The 17,516-nt window shown below is 40.9% G+C and overlaps 1 protein-coding gene across 1 annotated transcript in view; it reads left to right on the top strand.

The window, feature by feature from the left end:
* The window catches only part of WDR41 (WD repeat domain 41), a 50,443-nt gene extending 33,187 nt beyond the window's left edge, over positions 1–17,256 (top strand). Inside the window, exons 4-13 of the mRNA XM_075838660.1 lie at positions 1,041–1,172; positions 1,524–1,586; positions 3,471–3,582; positions 5,806–5,868; positions 6,671–6,781; positions 11,530–11,714; positions 13,441–13,562; positions 14,309–14,397; positions 15,071–15,204; positions 16,263–17,256. Of these exons, the coding sequence (XP_075694775.1) occupies positions 1,041–1,172; positions 1,524–1,586; positions 3,471–3,582; positions 5,806–5,868; positions 6,671–6,781; positions 11,530–11,714; positions 13,441–13,562; positions 14,309–14,397; positions 15,071–15,204; positions 16,263–16,424 (1,173 nt within the window). The 3' untranslated portion in view covers positions 16,425–17,256. The remainder of the gene's footprint in view (positions 1–1,040; positions 1,173–1,523; positions 1,587–3,470; positions 3,583–5,805; positions 5,869–6,670; positions 6,782–11,529; positions 11,715–13,440; positions 13,563–14,308; positions 14,398–15,070; positions 15,205–16,262) is intronic.
* The last annotated feature ends 260 nt before the right edge of the window (positions 17,257–17,516 follow it).

Below are 17,516 nucleotides of genomic sequence, written 5' to 3'. Positions count from 1 at the left end.
AGCTGCCTACACTAAACTATCTATGTGGAGGTGTTTTTGTGTGTTTTTACAGTCGGTGTGTCTTTATAGGAGACACACAGCAGCTGCTCGGCACAGCTTCTTCTCCCCCACTGTCTCAGAACGATCTGACAGGGAGGGAGGAGAAACAGTGTAACAAACAGCACAGAAAATTTGTTGCTGCAACAAACTTTGCTGTGAACACCATGATAAGTTTATCATGGTGATCACGTCATCAGGACCGACACCAATCCGGTCCTGATGTCTTCTCTCAGCACTTAGGCTGCTAGTAGCAGCGTGTGCTGAGAGATTCAGAGCACAGGGAGAGCGCTGTGCACGCTGTTCTGGCACCACGTGAATTAACGGGCTGCAGGAGAAAAGCCCAGCACGGCAGCCCGTTAATCTACGTGGGCTGGTCGTGAAGGGGTTAATCTGCCATTTGATAATCCAGAAAGTCTGATATTGCAGTTGGATACTGGAATTTCACAAAACCAGGATTAGAAGACTAAGCAGAGAGAAGGAGGTTATAGTATTTTGCATGTTATAGTATTTTGTGTTGGCATTTTATTTTGTTCTTTCTTCCTGACGTTTCTCTACCCTGACAACTAAGATATGTGTGTGTGTATATATATATAATGTGTGTATATATATATATATATATATATATATATATATATATATATATATCTATCTATCTGATAATCCAGCACATATCAGGTCCCATTGATACTAAATTGAAGGAATTTTACTGTATTGCTGTTTTTTGTCCCCCATTTGTTAATAAAGTGTAGCTGGGAAGGCAGTTTTGGCTGGAATTACAATATAGTGGACGCTCCTGGCAGCAGCCATTTCTGAATTGCCAAAATAATTGACTTATTTTATATTGTACTGGTTTCAGGGGTGAAATTAGAGATAAATTGAGAAACCTTTCTAATTTTGGCAAGTGCTTTGTTCGGGCTGGTGGGCCCAGCAGAAAAAGTTTAAGAAGCCCTGCTCTAAATTATTATGTCTTTGCACTCTTCTATCAAACATCTTCCCTCCAGACTGGTGACGTTATTTTCGAGCTCCATGGACACACGCAGAAGATCACAGCTATTGTTGTATTTCCAAGCAATGAAACACACCGTGAAAGGGTTGACCTAATGCTGACCGCATCGTCTGATAGGACCGCCATTGTATCCTTAGGTTATGTCTTCATACTGGAATGAAACCATAGAAAGTCAATCCATCACCTACAGACTACGTTGCAACAATGAGTGTTGCGGATCATGCTCATTGGATTAATGTTGGCCGAACCTGGCTATTTCAGCGGAATCGGCTAATGTGTATGAGGGCACTTACCGATCCTTTGTCTGCCCGGGGGAGATAAGAACTGTCGGAGGTGTCTGGCAGCAGTTTATTCCCACTGGACCCATTCTAGCCTGCATGGTTAATATTTTGACTATTGTTTAGTATTAATGCAAACATTTTCATGTATTTTAAATCCAGAAATATCTACGTAATTCTTCCTTAATAGCGCAAGTCAGGCTTGGGATTGTGAAAGCGGACAGGAAGTGCATAAAGCCTCAGACTTCCTGTCTACTGTGAAGGTAAGTACAAGAACATATATGTTTTCTATACACACCAGTCTATGCGCAGGATGTCATAGAGATGATATTGGAAGATGTTTCATATACTCCTTGATAAGAACAGTAGTTACATAGGGATAGCAGAGTAGAGTTTGTCATCGGTTATAGATTTTTTATTTTTTTTAGTTCACATAATTCATGGTGATATCGTGGCTGTTAATCCATGGACTAACCTGTAGTTAAATCTATGGAGTTACGACATCTTTACCCTCGTAATGCACATGAAATCCTGCGCTGCTGCATTTGTATAATATACATTGGTCTCCCATGTCTATCTCTTTGTTTAGTAGTTCTCACACCGGCTTAAAAAATAACCTGATAATTTAAAATGTAACCCAAGAGATTATAAAAAATGACTCTAATATACTGTTCAGCTTCTTTTGTCCCCCCCCCCCCCCTCTTTCATTTCTTAACATTTCCGCTTGCTCTGGGGTTGCCATGGTAGCATAGATAGGGTAACTCTGCATGGAAATCACGTCATGTGGCCTCCACTATTGTAAACGTGTTTTTATAAGTTTAGGTCGCATGATGGGACGTCCATGTAAAATGAGTCTGATTCTAGCATAGAAACCGCACTAATATTTACCTCCATGCTGCAGTTTGGACATGAGGAAAAAGAAGAGAAACAAAACATGATGGGTATTATAAAGTCATTTTTTTAATGTATAATCTATTAAAAGTACGATTCTCCTTTACAAATATGTTTAAAGGGTAAATCGCTGTTTATTGTGGTTTATTGTATGGGCATTTTAAATTCTGTCAAACCCTCCTTAGCAACAGAGACCGCAAACTGACACTATGTTAAAGGAGAACTATCAGAAGTCCTATTAATGGCCCTTACAAGACTACACCAAATGTGTTAAAGTGGAGCTAAACGTTTGACAAACTTCTGACATGTCATAGTGACCTGTCAGAAGTTTGGGTTGGTGGGGATCCGAGCACTGAGACCCCCACCAATCTCTAGAATGAAGCAGCTGAAGCACTCGTGTGAGCGTTCAGCCGCTTCGTGTCTGTTCGGCTTTTTCCGGAAAGCCGATGTATCGGAGTACGGGCTCATAGACTTTCTATTGAGTCCGTACACGATACATTTATTTCCGGAAAAAGCCGAACACACACGAAGCGTCTGAGCGCTCACAAGAGGGCTTCAGCTGCTTCGTTCTAGAGATTGGTGGGGGTCTCCGTGCTCGGACCCCACCAATACAAATTTCGGACATGTCACTATGAAATGTTAGAAGTTTGTCATACGTTTAGCTACACTTTAAGTGTGTTAGATACTTTTTACGTTTCCCTCACAAGGTTTAAAGTGTCTAGAAAAAAGGGACAAGGTTAACAGGAGTCATATAAAAATTGCGCCTATTTTATGCGCTAAATATTCGTGTATGTACAGCAGGCATAAGAGAAAGTGTTTACATAAATAGTAAGTTGCATCAAATTTATCATGCTTTGTGTGCCATTTTGGTAAATTTGACGCAGTTTGCTCCATTTTAAATCTCTGCCAACGTCTTTAAGATCAGGCTGAAGTTAGTGTGGGCGGTAAAGTCATGAAGGGGGGAGATTTATCAAAACCGGTGAAAAGGAAACGTGGAGTAGTTGCCCATGGCAACTAATCAGGTTTCTGCTTTTAATTTGCCACCTCTGCATAATAAAAGGTGGGATCGGATTGGTTGCTATGGGCAACTACTCCACTTTTCCTTTGCACTAGTTTTGAAATGTGCTCCATAGAGTACAGCAGAAATAAGACATTAGAAATAACATTCACATCTCTCATGTACACTAAATGTCTGAGCAAATAAAAAGTCTTCTTTCCATTGGTTTTCTTATTGGTCTTTGCAATATTTACCTCAGAAATTAACAGTCCTTCAGAGTTTAGATGTCTGGCTCTCCGGAGGGGGAGAGCTCCGTGTATGGAGTCGTGATTTTAAGGTCCTGGGGGAGACTGGCTCCTTTTCTGATGGAGGTGAGTCAGACAAATGGCTGTTGGCCTTCATAATCCTAAGGCCACATGTACACCATGCATATTTTCTGCGGATTTGCCATGCTGGTTTTCTACGCCAAATCTGTAGAATAATACAGTGCTAACAAAGTAAATGAGGCTTCATGTAATGTCATCTACACATTGCAGAATTTTTATACAAAAAAGACTGCACCAAAGTAGGCAGCATAAAATACTCACCTGTTTAGCATCAAAATGTAAAACCGCATTTTAATACGCAGTAAAAAAAACACTCCATATTAAGTGTGGATTTTACCTGATTCCATCCGTTATTTTGATGTCGATTTTCCGCATCAAATTATCCCATGTGTAAATGTGGCTTAAGGCCCTGTTTACACTGCATTATTTTTACATGTGTTTTGGTGCGTTTTAGGCGCCAAAATATGCACTAAAAAATGTCTGCCTATAGCTTTCTATTCACTTCAATGGGTAAACACGCCGTTGTTTTTGGTGTGTATTATGTCTTGTTTTTTTTTTCAGCCTCCAAATGACGCCACATGAACAAAGATTTGTGCAATAAGAATAGACACAGTTCTAATGTGTGTGGAAATAAATAGCAACTTATTAGTGAATACATTGATTTTCTCTGTAAATGCAGGGTTAAAATGATGGCGATTGTTTTATCAAACCGCTTTACTGCATCATATATTTTCCTAATCTTACAGTGACCTGATATATGAATCTCTGTATTTTTGTTGGTGTTTTTTTTAATTTTTCTTTACCGTATTTTTCGGACTATACGGCGCACCTGACCATAAGACGCACCCAGGTTTTAGACAACAGAACATAGGAAAAAAATTATTTGTTAAAAAATAATTTATTCTCTTTCACCACATTCTGAGAGCCAAAACTTTTTTATATTTTTTTATCGATTGAGCGGTGTGAGGGCCTATTTTGTTGCGGGACGAAATTATTATTTTTTTTTTACATTGTGCTTAGGGAAAAATGGGAAACGGTATTTTTTTTTACACTCCTAAAAATGTATCTAACATATTTTTTTTATTTTTTTTACACATTTTATTAGTTCCCCTAGGGGACTTGAACCAGCGGCCACTTGGTTACATGTGGAGTTACTGAAACAGCGTAACTCGCTGAGCTACGCTGTTTACCTAACTCCCATAGAAGTGAATGGCAGTTACGGAAGCAGCGTAGCATGCGAGAACTGCTTTTTCCGTAACTACTGTTCAGTTCTATGGGAGTTACGGAAACAGCGTAGCTCCGCGAGTTACGCTGTTTCAGCAACTCCACATGTAATCAAGAGGCCGGGAGAGCACAGAAAGCTAGAACGGTGTTTAGGGGGCCCCGTTCTAGAGATAGGTGTGGGTCCTAGAGGTGGGACCCGCATCTACCTGACATTTATCACATATCCTGTGGATATGTCATAAATGTCCTTCATAGAAAAACTCCTATAAATGCCACGGTCGCTATTGACCACGGCATTTAACTAGTTAAAGGGGTTTGCCATAGAACACATGTATCCTCTATCCACAGGATAGGGGCTACATGTGGGACCCACAGTAAGGAGAACAGGGGAGCGAAAGTCACCCAGAGTGCTACATGGGAAGCCTGGACTTCCGGGTTCTGTGTCCGGCTTATCTGTTCCGCAGCTCCATAGAGATTAATAGAGAGCTGCTCACGCATGCGCAGAAGAATCCCATTGATCTCTATGAAGCTGCCGGACACAGAGCGCGGAAGTCACAGCTTCTCATGCAGCGCTCTTGGTAACTTTCGGTCCCCGTTCTCCTTATCGATCACACATGTATCCCCATCCTGTGGATAGGGGAAACGTGTTTTATGGCACAACCCCTTTAAACTGCCAGGAACAGTGAAATTGCTGTTCCTGGCCGTTATAGCAGCGTGTCAGAAGCTGACAGCTGCAGTGTATGGAGCGGGCTCAGTGCGTGAGCCCACTCCATACATCAACCCCCTCCAGCTCCATGATGTGCCGGCACATCATGGGTCCGGAAGGGGTGGTTAAGTAATGAAGCGGTCATGGCGCCGGGTCCCTTGACTGCGGACTATAAGACGCAGGGACTTTTTAGCAAGATTTATTCTTGCTAAAAACTGCGTCTTCTAGTCCGAAAAATCCGGTATACTGTTGTTGGCTGAAATACCCGCTGGAAAACGTATTGCATTGTTTTCTTATATTGTAATAGAATTCTTAGATGGATCTGTTTATTTTTTAAGGCATCACAACATTGCTTGAACTGCCTAAGAACTGTGTGGCTGCTGCAATCGGGAGAGATTTGCGTGAGTCCCTACTTCTTAGTACTAAGTAACTTGTAAGAGTTTTACTTATTTATTATTTATTTCAGTTACTTATATAGCGCCAACATATTACGCAGCGCTGTACAGAGGTCCACACTTACTGTCCCCATTGGGGCACACAATCTAAGTTCCCTATTGGTATGTTTTTGGGGTGTGGGAGGAAACCCACGCAAACACAGGGAGAACATACAAACTCCATGCAGATGTTATCTTTGGTTGGATTTGAACCCAGGACCCCAGCGCTGCAACCATGCTAACCACTGAGCCATTGTGCTGTGTTACAGCATTTTTAGAACCTTTTTGGATTGATTCACTCATTTAAAATCCTCACTAGACAGGAAATCAGAGTGCGGCAACGGAGGAGTAAGTCTATTTGTCAATGGTGAGGTTTTGGTTGATGCATAGGTGTCAGAGTAAACTTTCATAATACTATGTATTATGTTTTTAAATGTACGTCAGTTTTAATTGATGTTTCTTATTCCTTTAAAGGGGTTGTCTCATCACAGGCAACCCCTTTTATTTGGGAGACGGTGATTGCTGCAGGTTCGGCTCCTGACACCCCCCACCAGCAAATTTCTGATTTTGCCTGGAAAGCTTCATATAGCCAGTAATATAGTATGACATAGTGGCCATTCACGTTATAGCGGCTCCCTGTACCGACTCGTAATGGGGGGTCCCGAGCAGAGATATGTGGACAGGGATTGTCCTCATAAGACCACCCCGTTAATCCATTATTTGTCATTTTTTGGGTGTATCTTCTTTAATACTTGTTTTGCTCTTGAAGGTATCTTTAATCTTGGCGCTGGAGTTGCAGGGTCTGACAAGTGGAACATTTCTGAAGTTCGATGCCTTTCTACGCACCAGGATATTATTCGGACACTTGCAAATGTGAATGGTAAGAATGTTGTGTCCTATTGAAGGGTAACTGCTTTGGACTTTCTAATTGAAGAAACTGGTATATTTGCTGTATGCGTTTCTAAAGATTTAGATTTATTTGACTTGTAAACTTCAGCTTTAGTTGCCCAGAAATATACAGGCATAACTGTTACTATTAAGCTAAGTAAGCGGCTGAGAAAACATTTATCATGTACACTAAAATGTATTTTATATCCTTTCTGGTAGTTTTTTTTTTAATTTGTATTTAAAGATTTATTCATTTTAACCATTTAAAGAAGATAAATCATATCATGTACAATGGAGAAGCAAAATTGACTATCAGAGTCTCCTCCCCGGTAGATCCAAATGGCAACTTTTTTTGTAGTGCAATTTTTTATAAAGTCTGTTATCTATAGTCTTGAGAGTTTTCCAGAAGCTATTGATAAATGTCTAGGGACGACCTCCAAATCCGTTTCGTAGTGATGAAGCCGAGAAAGGATCCACTTGTGGGAATAAAACTATTTAGAGAGAAAGGAAAAAAAGAAGTGGGGGGGGGGGTGAAAAAAAAGAGGGACAGGAGGAAGGGTACCATGGAGGGACCGGACCGGCTCTAGCTAGGAGATTGGTAATGACGTTCCCTGGGATATCCAGAACGAGCTGAGAAGCACGGGGTGAGCCAAGGAAGTGACCTGGCAAGCAGGGTAATAATGAACTTGGTAAAGTGGGTATGTGGAAGATGACTGGAAACAGATCCATGGAGACCATACGTTGATGCATCATTTAGAGGCCTCAAGCAATGTTTTAGAGCAACCTGTCCATGCCGTTCCTTCAGAGTCGGGAGGCCCGTTGATTTTCAGCGGCGAGGGATGATCGTTTTAGTAGCCTGTAGAAGGTGGTGAGTGACAGAGTGTTGCGTATGTGAATTGGGCCATAGGGAATTTAAATAAGAGGGGCCTCTGTGGTGTTCGGAATATAAGTACCAGTCTGTTAAAAAATATTTTTAAGGACCAAAGACCTAAAGTTGCGAAGGGTAGGGCAGCTGCACTACATGTGCGTCATGGTGCCACGGTGTCAAAATACGTCACGGACGTCAGGAAACTATCTAGGAAGAAGTGCTGGGACTCGGGACCATCTTGTTTAAAACTTTATAACTAGACTTTCGGGCTTTAGTGGGAATAGCCGCTTTGTGCGATAGACCAAAACATTTTGCCCATTGGGCCTCTGAAAAATGTTTTCCCAAAATAGATTCCTAGGCCCCTTGGAGAGAAGGGAATTGTTTGGAACAGTTTGATAGGAGTCGACCATAAATCCTAGAGATCATGTGTGAGGGACATGTCGACAAAGGGCACATGTGCTCAAAAATCATTAGGGTGTGGTGGAGATTGGTGGAGCATTTGATTGGCCAATAAAACTGTTGAAGGTGGGTGCATGTAAATTGGTCACGAGCAGTAGGGAGTCGGACTGAAAGAAGGTTTAAATGTGGGTGCATGGCCATGACCGTGATGACATGATGAATGGCAGAGTGCTTGGCTTTAGGTCCCCTAAGAGGGAGGATTGGAAGCACCCCTTTTGGGAAAGAGGGGTTATCAGTGATTTGAAAAAGGAACTATATGCATTCTAGGGCAACCGGAGGACCAAATGCATGTGCTGAAGCGGCGCTGGATCCGGAGTCCGCAGTAAGATGAGATACAGATGGGGACGGTGTACTACAACCCGGGGAGCACAGTCATTTTGATGATATTGATTATTCTGAGCAAGGAGTCTGTCTTATGAAGCGGAAGATTAAGGGGAGAAGAGCTGGGAGAGATCACATAATATGTTGATGCTTCGATAAGTGATGCGTGTGTGTGGCCATACAAATGGGAATGAGTACAGAAGGAGGGAAACGTTAAGGGCTTACTAAAAATTCATTTTAAAATTGGACCTCCATCCAAACTGAGATAGCTCCGACATCAAGGAGGGAAGCGAGAGATGTGGATTTGTGATCTACACCAGGAGGTCATTGGTAAAAGATGAGCATTTATATTCTTGATCTTCAATGGTGATTCCCCAGATGATCTTTAATTTATCAGTAAGAATGTGGTAAAGTGCTGCCATTTTTACTGTGAAGGAAGGGCCAATGCCTGTTTGCTGTAAAGTGGAGAAGAGGAAGAGCCAAGCATTTCTGCCAAACGCCTTTTCGGCAACTAGAGAAAGTATCATAAGCGGGATATGGTGGGTTTGTGCGTGATGTATACCGAGACAAAGCCCACTTGGTCAGGATGAATCAAAGATGGACGGTGCTGATTCAGTCTTTTCGACAGGCTCATAGAGTATATTTTAAGATCCACATTCAGCAAAGATATGGGATATTTACCCGTTTTAGGGAGGCCTCAAAAAAACTCTGTGTGAACTGACTTATAGTCAACCAAAATCTATTTGTGCAATAATGACTTCATCAGCTAGAGCCGGCGTGGAATAATATTTATCTGTTCAAGTACAGTACATTAATATATTATGCAAACATTTATGCGCTAATAAAACATCAATTTTATGCAAGAACCATTAACGTACGAGAGCATTTACATTGTAAAATCTTTCAGGTAATATAGAGTAACCGTGACAGGATATTATTGTGATTAGTGACTAATAGTAAAGTTTTGCCTGGCATTTCCAAAGTCTCAAAGTATCCGCTTCAGTTAAATGTATACTTTATATCACAAGGAGACCTAGATTAGATGCAATTAACGGGACATCTTTATCAAATAAATGTTAAATTTTTCAAATATTTTTTGTGAAAACAATTTTTATGCGGTATTTAAATTTGTTTTGTGGTGTCTATTCGTGTAAAAGTAAATTAAAAGAATATGGTAGTTTTCACTTTCACCACTAGATGTCGGCAGAACAGGCTACGCTCAAGGTAAAAAATACTTTTTTTTTTTTTTTCTTGCTTGAATAGGGAATAAGCTTCAATACTGGACATGCGGCGGGCTAAATACTGGAACGATAGGGCTAAGGCTTCATGCACACGACCGTGCCCGTAATTACGACCCATAATTACGGGCATGGCCGGCCGGTTACTACGATCGCGTGTCGTCATACATTTCTATCATATCAACAGCACGTCTCCCTGTTTACTTTTTTTTTACATATAATAAATTAATAATTTTTATAAAAACATATAACCTACATCTTTAAAAATTCCAGCAAAGTATAAGCAAAGCAATTCCTATCCTCCAGTAGACTGGGAGAGGAGAAAATAAAAGGCAAAATAAACCTCAATCAATCAGTTTAACTTGGGCAGTTTATAACTTCTCTCGGCATTGAGACGCCCATGCCCACCTCTATTTATCCCATATCTGATAACATTTAACTAGTTGGTTCCTCAAAGCTAAATATTCCTTTCAAATCCCATATTGCCAGATCCCCGATTCTCCCAACAAAGCATGGGAGGGATTTGCAGACATACAATATTGGATTAACACCACCCCAGTTAGAATTACCAATTTAAGAGCCGCTATTTTGTCATTGCCACAAACCTTGATACCGCTTGTATCACCAAGAATAAACAATTTGAAGTCCATAGAGATTTTTTTACCCATATATACGGTTAATCTCATTCATGATCTTTACCCAGTAGCGCCACCGCTTTGGGCACCTCCAATACAAGTGTTAAGATTTGCAATTCTAGAAAAGCACTTTGGGCATTCCGAGGTAGATCTAAGACCCATTAGTGCCAATCTGCTAGGTCAATAGTGTAGTCTGTTTAATATTAACCATTGAGTGGTTCTGTTAGAACAATTATAAGCACAAACTTTTATATTCTAGAAAACTGACCCCAGTCTATTGAAATACCAGTGGTAATTCACAGTTGCATTTGGATCTACCCAGGAACCCCATTGACACATATGATTATTCCCATTCAAATTCTGTATAATCCAGAAAGACGACCTTTGACCGCCATATCAGCACGGACAAACTCAAGGAATCTAAAATCCACAATTTCCAAATACTGAGGGTTAGAGAGATTGGTCACCAAACTCTCTAATTGAAGATAAAAAAAAAGACCTCAGATCTCACAATTAAGCTCTGATCTGCTGCCGACAATGATAATCTTTTTTTAATGCTGCATAAACTAAACAATCAGCCGATGAACGAGTGTTTGCTCATTCATCGGGTGATCGCTGCCCTGTTTACACAGAGCAATGATCGGGAACAAGCGTTCTGTGAACGCTCGTGTGCCCCAAAATTGGTCAGTGTACAAGGGCCTTAACATACTGCCTGAAACAAGATAAGCCACTTTCCCATTGACTATAGCAAAAAGAAGATTGTAGACAGCCGACATGGAGCAGAATGGGAGAGCTGTTGAAGTTATTGTCCATCTCCTATAATTGCTATGAAGTGCACGATCTCATGTGTCAAGATCAGCACTATTGAGGTGTCTCAAGGCAGTCAATGGCAGATAACACTTAATAAACTATATTAAATTCAGTACATTTTAATATCTGCACTAATAAGCTTTAACTGTTTTGAATGAGCTGAATAGAAATTGACAATTGTGTCAATTGTGACCGTAGTAAGAATATTTTGGTCTGTAAAGACTCTTAGCAGGATGCTGAATTTTTGTATTTTTTAGTGTTTCTAAGCTTTAAAAAAGAAGCCAAGATTAGTAGGGATTGCTGCTCGTCCTTTGTGTGATGCTCCTGTATATATAATTATGGATGGTTTGTTGCCCCTTCTTCTGAACATTCTGATGAATATAATGGATGTGTTTCCCGCACATTTTAGAGTTAACGTTTGTTAGCGGCTCCCATGCCGGGGAATTAATCGTGTGGGACGCATTAGACTGGTCACTTCAAGCTTTTGAAAAGAATCTTTCTCACGCTGCTTCACCACAAGATGTTTCTCCAGAGAATAAATTACTACCACTGCAAGATGAGATCTCAATCCAGTGCATTGCATCAGATCGGGAGGTGAGTAACCTACAGACAATGTTTCTACACTGTATTGTACACTCTTCCTTTTAGGCTATGTTCACATGGAGCGGTTTGCAGCACAAAAAACTGCATCATACCCATGTGGAATTTGACACGGATTAGATTGCAAATTTCACCCTTTTTAATGCCAAGGGTAAAAACAGCACCTAAATCGGCCACGTCGCTGCAGCAGAATAGAGCATGCTGCAGATTTGATAACCCCGCTCTCTTGCGTTGATAACCCCACTCTCTCGCATTGATAACCCCGCTCTCTTGCATTGATAACCCCGCTCTCTTGCATTGATAACCCCACTCTCTTGCATTGATAACCCCGCTCTCTTGCATTGATAACCCCGCTCTCTTGCATTGATAACCCCGCTCTCTTGCATTGATAACCCCGCTCTCTTGCATTGATAACCCCGCTCTCTTGCATTGATAACCCCGCTCTCTTGCATTGATAACCCCGCTCTCTTGCATTGATAACCCCGCTCTCTTGCATTGATAACCCCGCTCTCTTGCATTGATAACCCCGCACTCTTGCATTGATAACCCCGCACTCTTGCATTGATAACCCCGCACTCTTGCATTGATAACCCCGCTCTCTTGCATTGATAACCCCGCTCTCTTGCATTGATAACCCCGCTCTCTTGCATTGATGACCCCGCTCTCTTGCATTGATGACCCCGCTCTCTTGCATTGATGACCCCGCTCTCTTGCATTGATAACCCCGCTCTCTTGCATTGATAACCCCGCTCTCTTACATTGATAACCCCGCTCTCTTGCATTGATAACCCCGCTCTCTTGCATTGATAACCCCGCTCTCTTGCATTGATAACCCCGCTCTCTTGCATTGATAACCCCGCTCTCTTGAATTGATAACCCCGCTCTCTTGCATTGATAACCCCGCTCCCTTGCATTGATAACCCCGCTCCCTTGCATTGATAACCCCGCTCTCTTGCATTGCTTTGCTGTTTGCTGTGGATTTTCAGTACGGAATCTGTTTGAACATAGCCTTATAGTTTACAGGAAAAGCAGTGCTCTTTAAAGGGGTGAAATGTTAACCCCTAACCACAGGATATGTGATAACATGATAATCGGTTGAGGTCTGACTTCTGGGACCCCCACCGATCACGAGAACGGGGGTCCCATTCCTCCGAATAAATGGAGCGTCAGTTAACCCCTAACCACAGGATAGGTGATAACATTTAATCTTTTGAAAACCCCTTTAACATCTTGCTTAAGTCTGCCAGTTCTTACATTTTTGGAAAAACAAGGAAAATAAGTAATGGGGGTTCTTCAGGGCTTCCTTTGTCTTCTATCTATGTATTCACTGTGATGTGGTTAAATATGTGGACATTTTTGATTGACACATATAAGGCTTTACCGGCGGGCATGAGGGGCCCTCCCACAATGATTGAGTGGGCACAGTGGCAGTGCCTGTGCATACACTGTGATAAAAATGAACTTCAGGGTGCGGGAGTTAGTCATGGCGCACCAAGGGGTTATTGAGGAATACTTCTAGTAACTAATGGTTTTTCTAGAAAGTGATCTTCTGATATGTCATGTCTGACCTTCCCAGTAAGCAACATTTCTATACATCGCTGAACATTCATTGCTGTTATAAAAAAGATAGTTATAAAAATAGCTCATTGGGATTATCTGTATTTTATATTCTGCCACGAATGGAGGTATTTTCCTCCTCATTATTCTTTTTTTTTCCCAGTGTGTCTTTGTGGCCGTGTGTAGAAGTATTTACGTGTACAACCTGCAGACAAAGCGAGTCATTGCTTATCTGAAGAATGCCCATGACTCTGATATTCAACACATGGCGACTCTTCCAAACAGGTAGCAATTCTAGTTTGTGACTTTGTTTTCACAGTGTGGTAATGGGTTATACATCTATTGTGTGATACGATAGTGTTACCTTTGATTGAACAACGTGAACTTTAGGCCAGGGCTTCTCAAACCTTACCTTCTGGACCTCAACGCCCAAACCATGGTAATGCCGGAAATTCACCAGTAAATGCCTCCTTGGCACACATCGCATGCCACAGTGTGAACTACAACGCCTCCCTTCCCCCAGTCAGCGGAACATTTACCGTTTCCACACTTCTGCCACAAGTAGGTAGTTACAAATTCGCTCCTCCGCGCTTGTTTCTTCTTGACTTGTATCTATCAGTTTTCCTGACTGATCCAGTCTGTGATAGATCTATTATGCTGAGACAGAAGCACTGCATCTCTGGGACTACCTCATTGAATATGGGATGCTCAGGAGGCATGGTCGACTTCATCAAGAACTGGAAAGAAGCTCTAGACCATTTGTCTTGCCCAGAATTGTGAATATAAGATATTCCGTTTGTGAGAATTTGCCGAATGGAGTTTTCTCATATAGAACATTTAGAAAGGTGGCAGTCTTTCTAATAGACAAAATTAACTTTAAGTCCTGGGTTTAACTTTTCTAAGCGTCTTTGTAAATGTGACTTACATAGCATGATGAATGACGAGCGATTTAAAGAGAATGTTGGGCTTTGTATTCACGAACATTCAATTTATCAATTACCTTAATGTTGTGGACGTTTTATGTCTTGCAGACAGTTGGTGTCTTGCTCAGAAGATGGCAGCGTTCGCATTTGGGAATTAAGGTCTAAACCACAATTTCAGGCTGAGTCTGTTCCCGCAGGTAAATTATGCACAGCATATGGATCGCTTCACTATCGTCTGCATCTAACCACAGGGCAAGCTATAGTTATCCGGTAGAGAAAGAATTTGGTTAAATGTAATAAAGGAGTATTCGGGTTTTAGTAACTAAACTTTATTCTTTGCATAATGAAAAGTTATAAAATTTTCCCATATACTTTATCAATTCCACAGTTTTCAAGATCTCTGCTTGTTGTTATTCAATCTGAACCACATTTTATTTGCTTCCTTTTGGATAAATATTTGTCCTGGTCATGTGATCCTGGTCATGTGATGGTCACACAGGTGCTAGTCTCTTTATAAGACAGAGCTCTGATAACTGTACTGTAACGAGCCGTGCACCTGTGTGTCCATCACATGACCAGGACTGATCTATATTTGCTGGAAGTAAACAATGAATGTTCCTATTGAGAATCTGAAAATCGTATGAATGCAGTGATTGTAGCTGTGTATTAATTGGCTAAATCTGTAGAGCAGTTAATCCGTGCACAGCTTTCATATAGTTGCCAAATTAGATTATCCGATGTGTTGAAATATCTGGCCAGAATTTCTCTTAAAAGTCTGAAATAGTTGATTACTGAAATACATATCTCCCATAGACCCAGAGTTTGATAAGTAACAATTGAACTTGTCTTTTAATGTTTTCCTCACATTAGGCTTCTTCAGTATGTGGGGATTTGGGAAATCGGGTAAACAATCTAATCATACAGTGAAGAGACCTGTAGATACTGGAATTATAGCTTCGCTGGAGCCGCTTGGGGATCTCATCGGGCATTCTTCTTCTGTACAGGTGAAGGCCGATGTTGCCAATTCGGGGAAATGTCGCCATATGGAATGTTAGACTTTCAGAAAAAAATCCAAGATATAATGTCCTCATTTTTATTAATTGTAGTTAAAGGAAATCGGTCACCAGGCAGACCCATTTAAGTAAGAGCACCAATTAGATACTGTTTCTTGTTCATATCCGCAGGTACCATCGTAGACTTTCACAGTGTGCGCTGTATGTATATGAATAGCGACCACATGCACCTCTCCGCACATCTCACATACTGATGATGATCTATTTTCATCATTAAAATCCAGAAGGAAAAAATGTGACTTATAGGTGACGCTGTCTGGAGGCTACAGTTTTACAAGTGCTGCACAAAAAGGTTGTGTGAACTAGAACCAACATTCCACCCTCATAGTTGTCACTTACAAAATAAACATGACACCTACATCTAGCATCAAACGTGGGCTCATATTGGTGAGTCATCTGCCCATCATTGACCCCTAGAGAGGTGAAAACCAACATTCTCTCTTTTTTTGTTCTAAACCATGGAAAAATGACTTTTGCCGCATTATCTTACCATTTTATGGGCTTATCCCTCTGATTGTCAACTCTACCTAATAAAGCTTTGTGGGGTTAGAAATAAATCCGTTGAAATGAGCCCAAGTGCTGATGATCAAATTTTTCCATCAGAACTGAACACACGGTGATCCGCCTAATGTCAATGTTCAGGCGATTTCTGCTATCAGTGTATACAGCTCATGTTCTCACATTGTAATGAAGACATTTTTGAAAATCATTCACTATGTTATAATGACAATCATGAATACTGTATTTTTTTTCTTGTATTTTCTTTCCACAATAATGGGCTTAGCCATCTGGCTCTGTGCTGTGATCAGGAGACGTTTGCTTAAGGCCGTGTTCACATCAGCGTTGGTTTTCTGTTCATGGGTTCCGTTATTTTTTCCACTAGATTTTGTGTATTTCTTCCCGCTCTCATGTTTTCCGGCCTAGATTTACTACTGTTTCCGCTGTTCATCTTTCTTATTGTTTCCGCCTTCTTGTACTCTTTTATCCAGATGTTTCTGCATTTTCAAGATCACGGCCTGGTGACGTGTTCGGCCGATCACCTAATCATCCTTTGGAAGGAAGGAAAGCGAGAGTCCAGACTGCGCAGCCTGATGCTCTTTCAAAAACTAGAAGAAAATGGAGACTTACAAGCAAGGTTCTCTCTACACTGAACCATGTATCTAGGTGGAAGTGGGGGGTTACATTGTGGGGAACAAAGAGCAAAACTTGTTTTTATTTTTCAAATTAATTTATTTAAAAAAAAAAAAAAAAATCCTAAAGATCAACAGACGATCGTGCCAATGAAGGATGGGTGCAGCTTTCTTAATCTTTTTATTTAGCTAAAAGCGTTTTATTTTTTACCTTTTCTCTTAAACTTTTGATTTTGGTTGTATGATGCCATTATAGCTTCAACATTGGTGGTCGATGTAGAAAAAGGGCAAAATGGCGCTCAAGGCAAGACCATGAAGACCCGGCATTAAGTCAGCATAAATGACACAATATAACATGTACTAAGGCTCTGTCCACAGTAGAGTAAAAACTTCTAATGGATGGAGACGGAAGGCACAATAGACCCTAGTGGAAGTCCCTATTATATTATTCTTGTAACTAGGTAGTATATCACAGCAGGTTATACTATCTGCCAACTAAAAACAACTAAATTGACGGAACAAAGGCTAATTGATCCAAGCATTTCCGTATATTTTTCTATAAACATGGACAGAATTACATAGAGAAAACCACTAGTGTAAACAGGGGCTTATGTAGATGTTTTGTAGTTGAGAAACACAGAAAATCTAAAGGGGAAAATATAATAAAGTCGTCTGATGGTGTAGGCTTCCTGTAAGACCGTAATAACGTGAAAGGGCAATTAGATGTGACTACAGTTAACACCAGCTACCCTACACACCAGTCATTTCCTTACAAAGAAGGACTTCTTCAGCTGTACCTGGGTTGTAGAACAGATATTTGCTTAAAGAGTCTCTGTCCCCACATTATAAGTGCCCTATCTCCTACATAAGGAGATCGGCGCTATAATATAGGTGACTGCAGTGCTTTTTATTTAATAAAACGATCTATTTTTACCACTTTATTAGAGATTTTAGATTTATGCTAATGCATTGCTTAATGCCCAACTGGGCGTGTTTTTACTTTAGACCAAGTGGGCGTTGTACAGGGGAGTGTATGACGCTGACCAATCAGCGTCATGCACTCCTCTCCATTCATTTACTCAGCGCATAGGGATCCTGCTAGATCCTTATGTT

This window comes from Rhinoderma darwinii, chromosome 1 (genome assembly GCF_050947455.1).
Source record: "Rhinoderma darwinii isolate aRhiDar2 chromosome 1, aRhiDar2.hap1, whole genome shotgun sequence".
Taxonomy (NCBI): domain Eukaryota; kingdom Metazoa; phylum Chordata; class Amphibia; order Anura; family Rhinodermatidae; genus Rhinoderma; species Rhinoderma darwinii.
The sequence above is the reverse complement of the archived record's forward strand: the minus strand, read 5'-3'. Positions and strand labels throughout refer to the sequence as shown.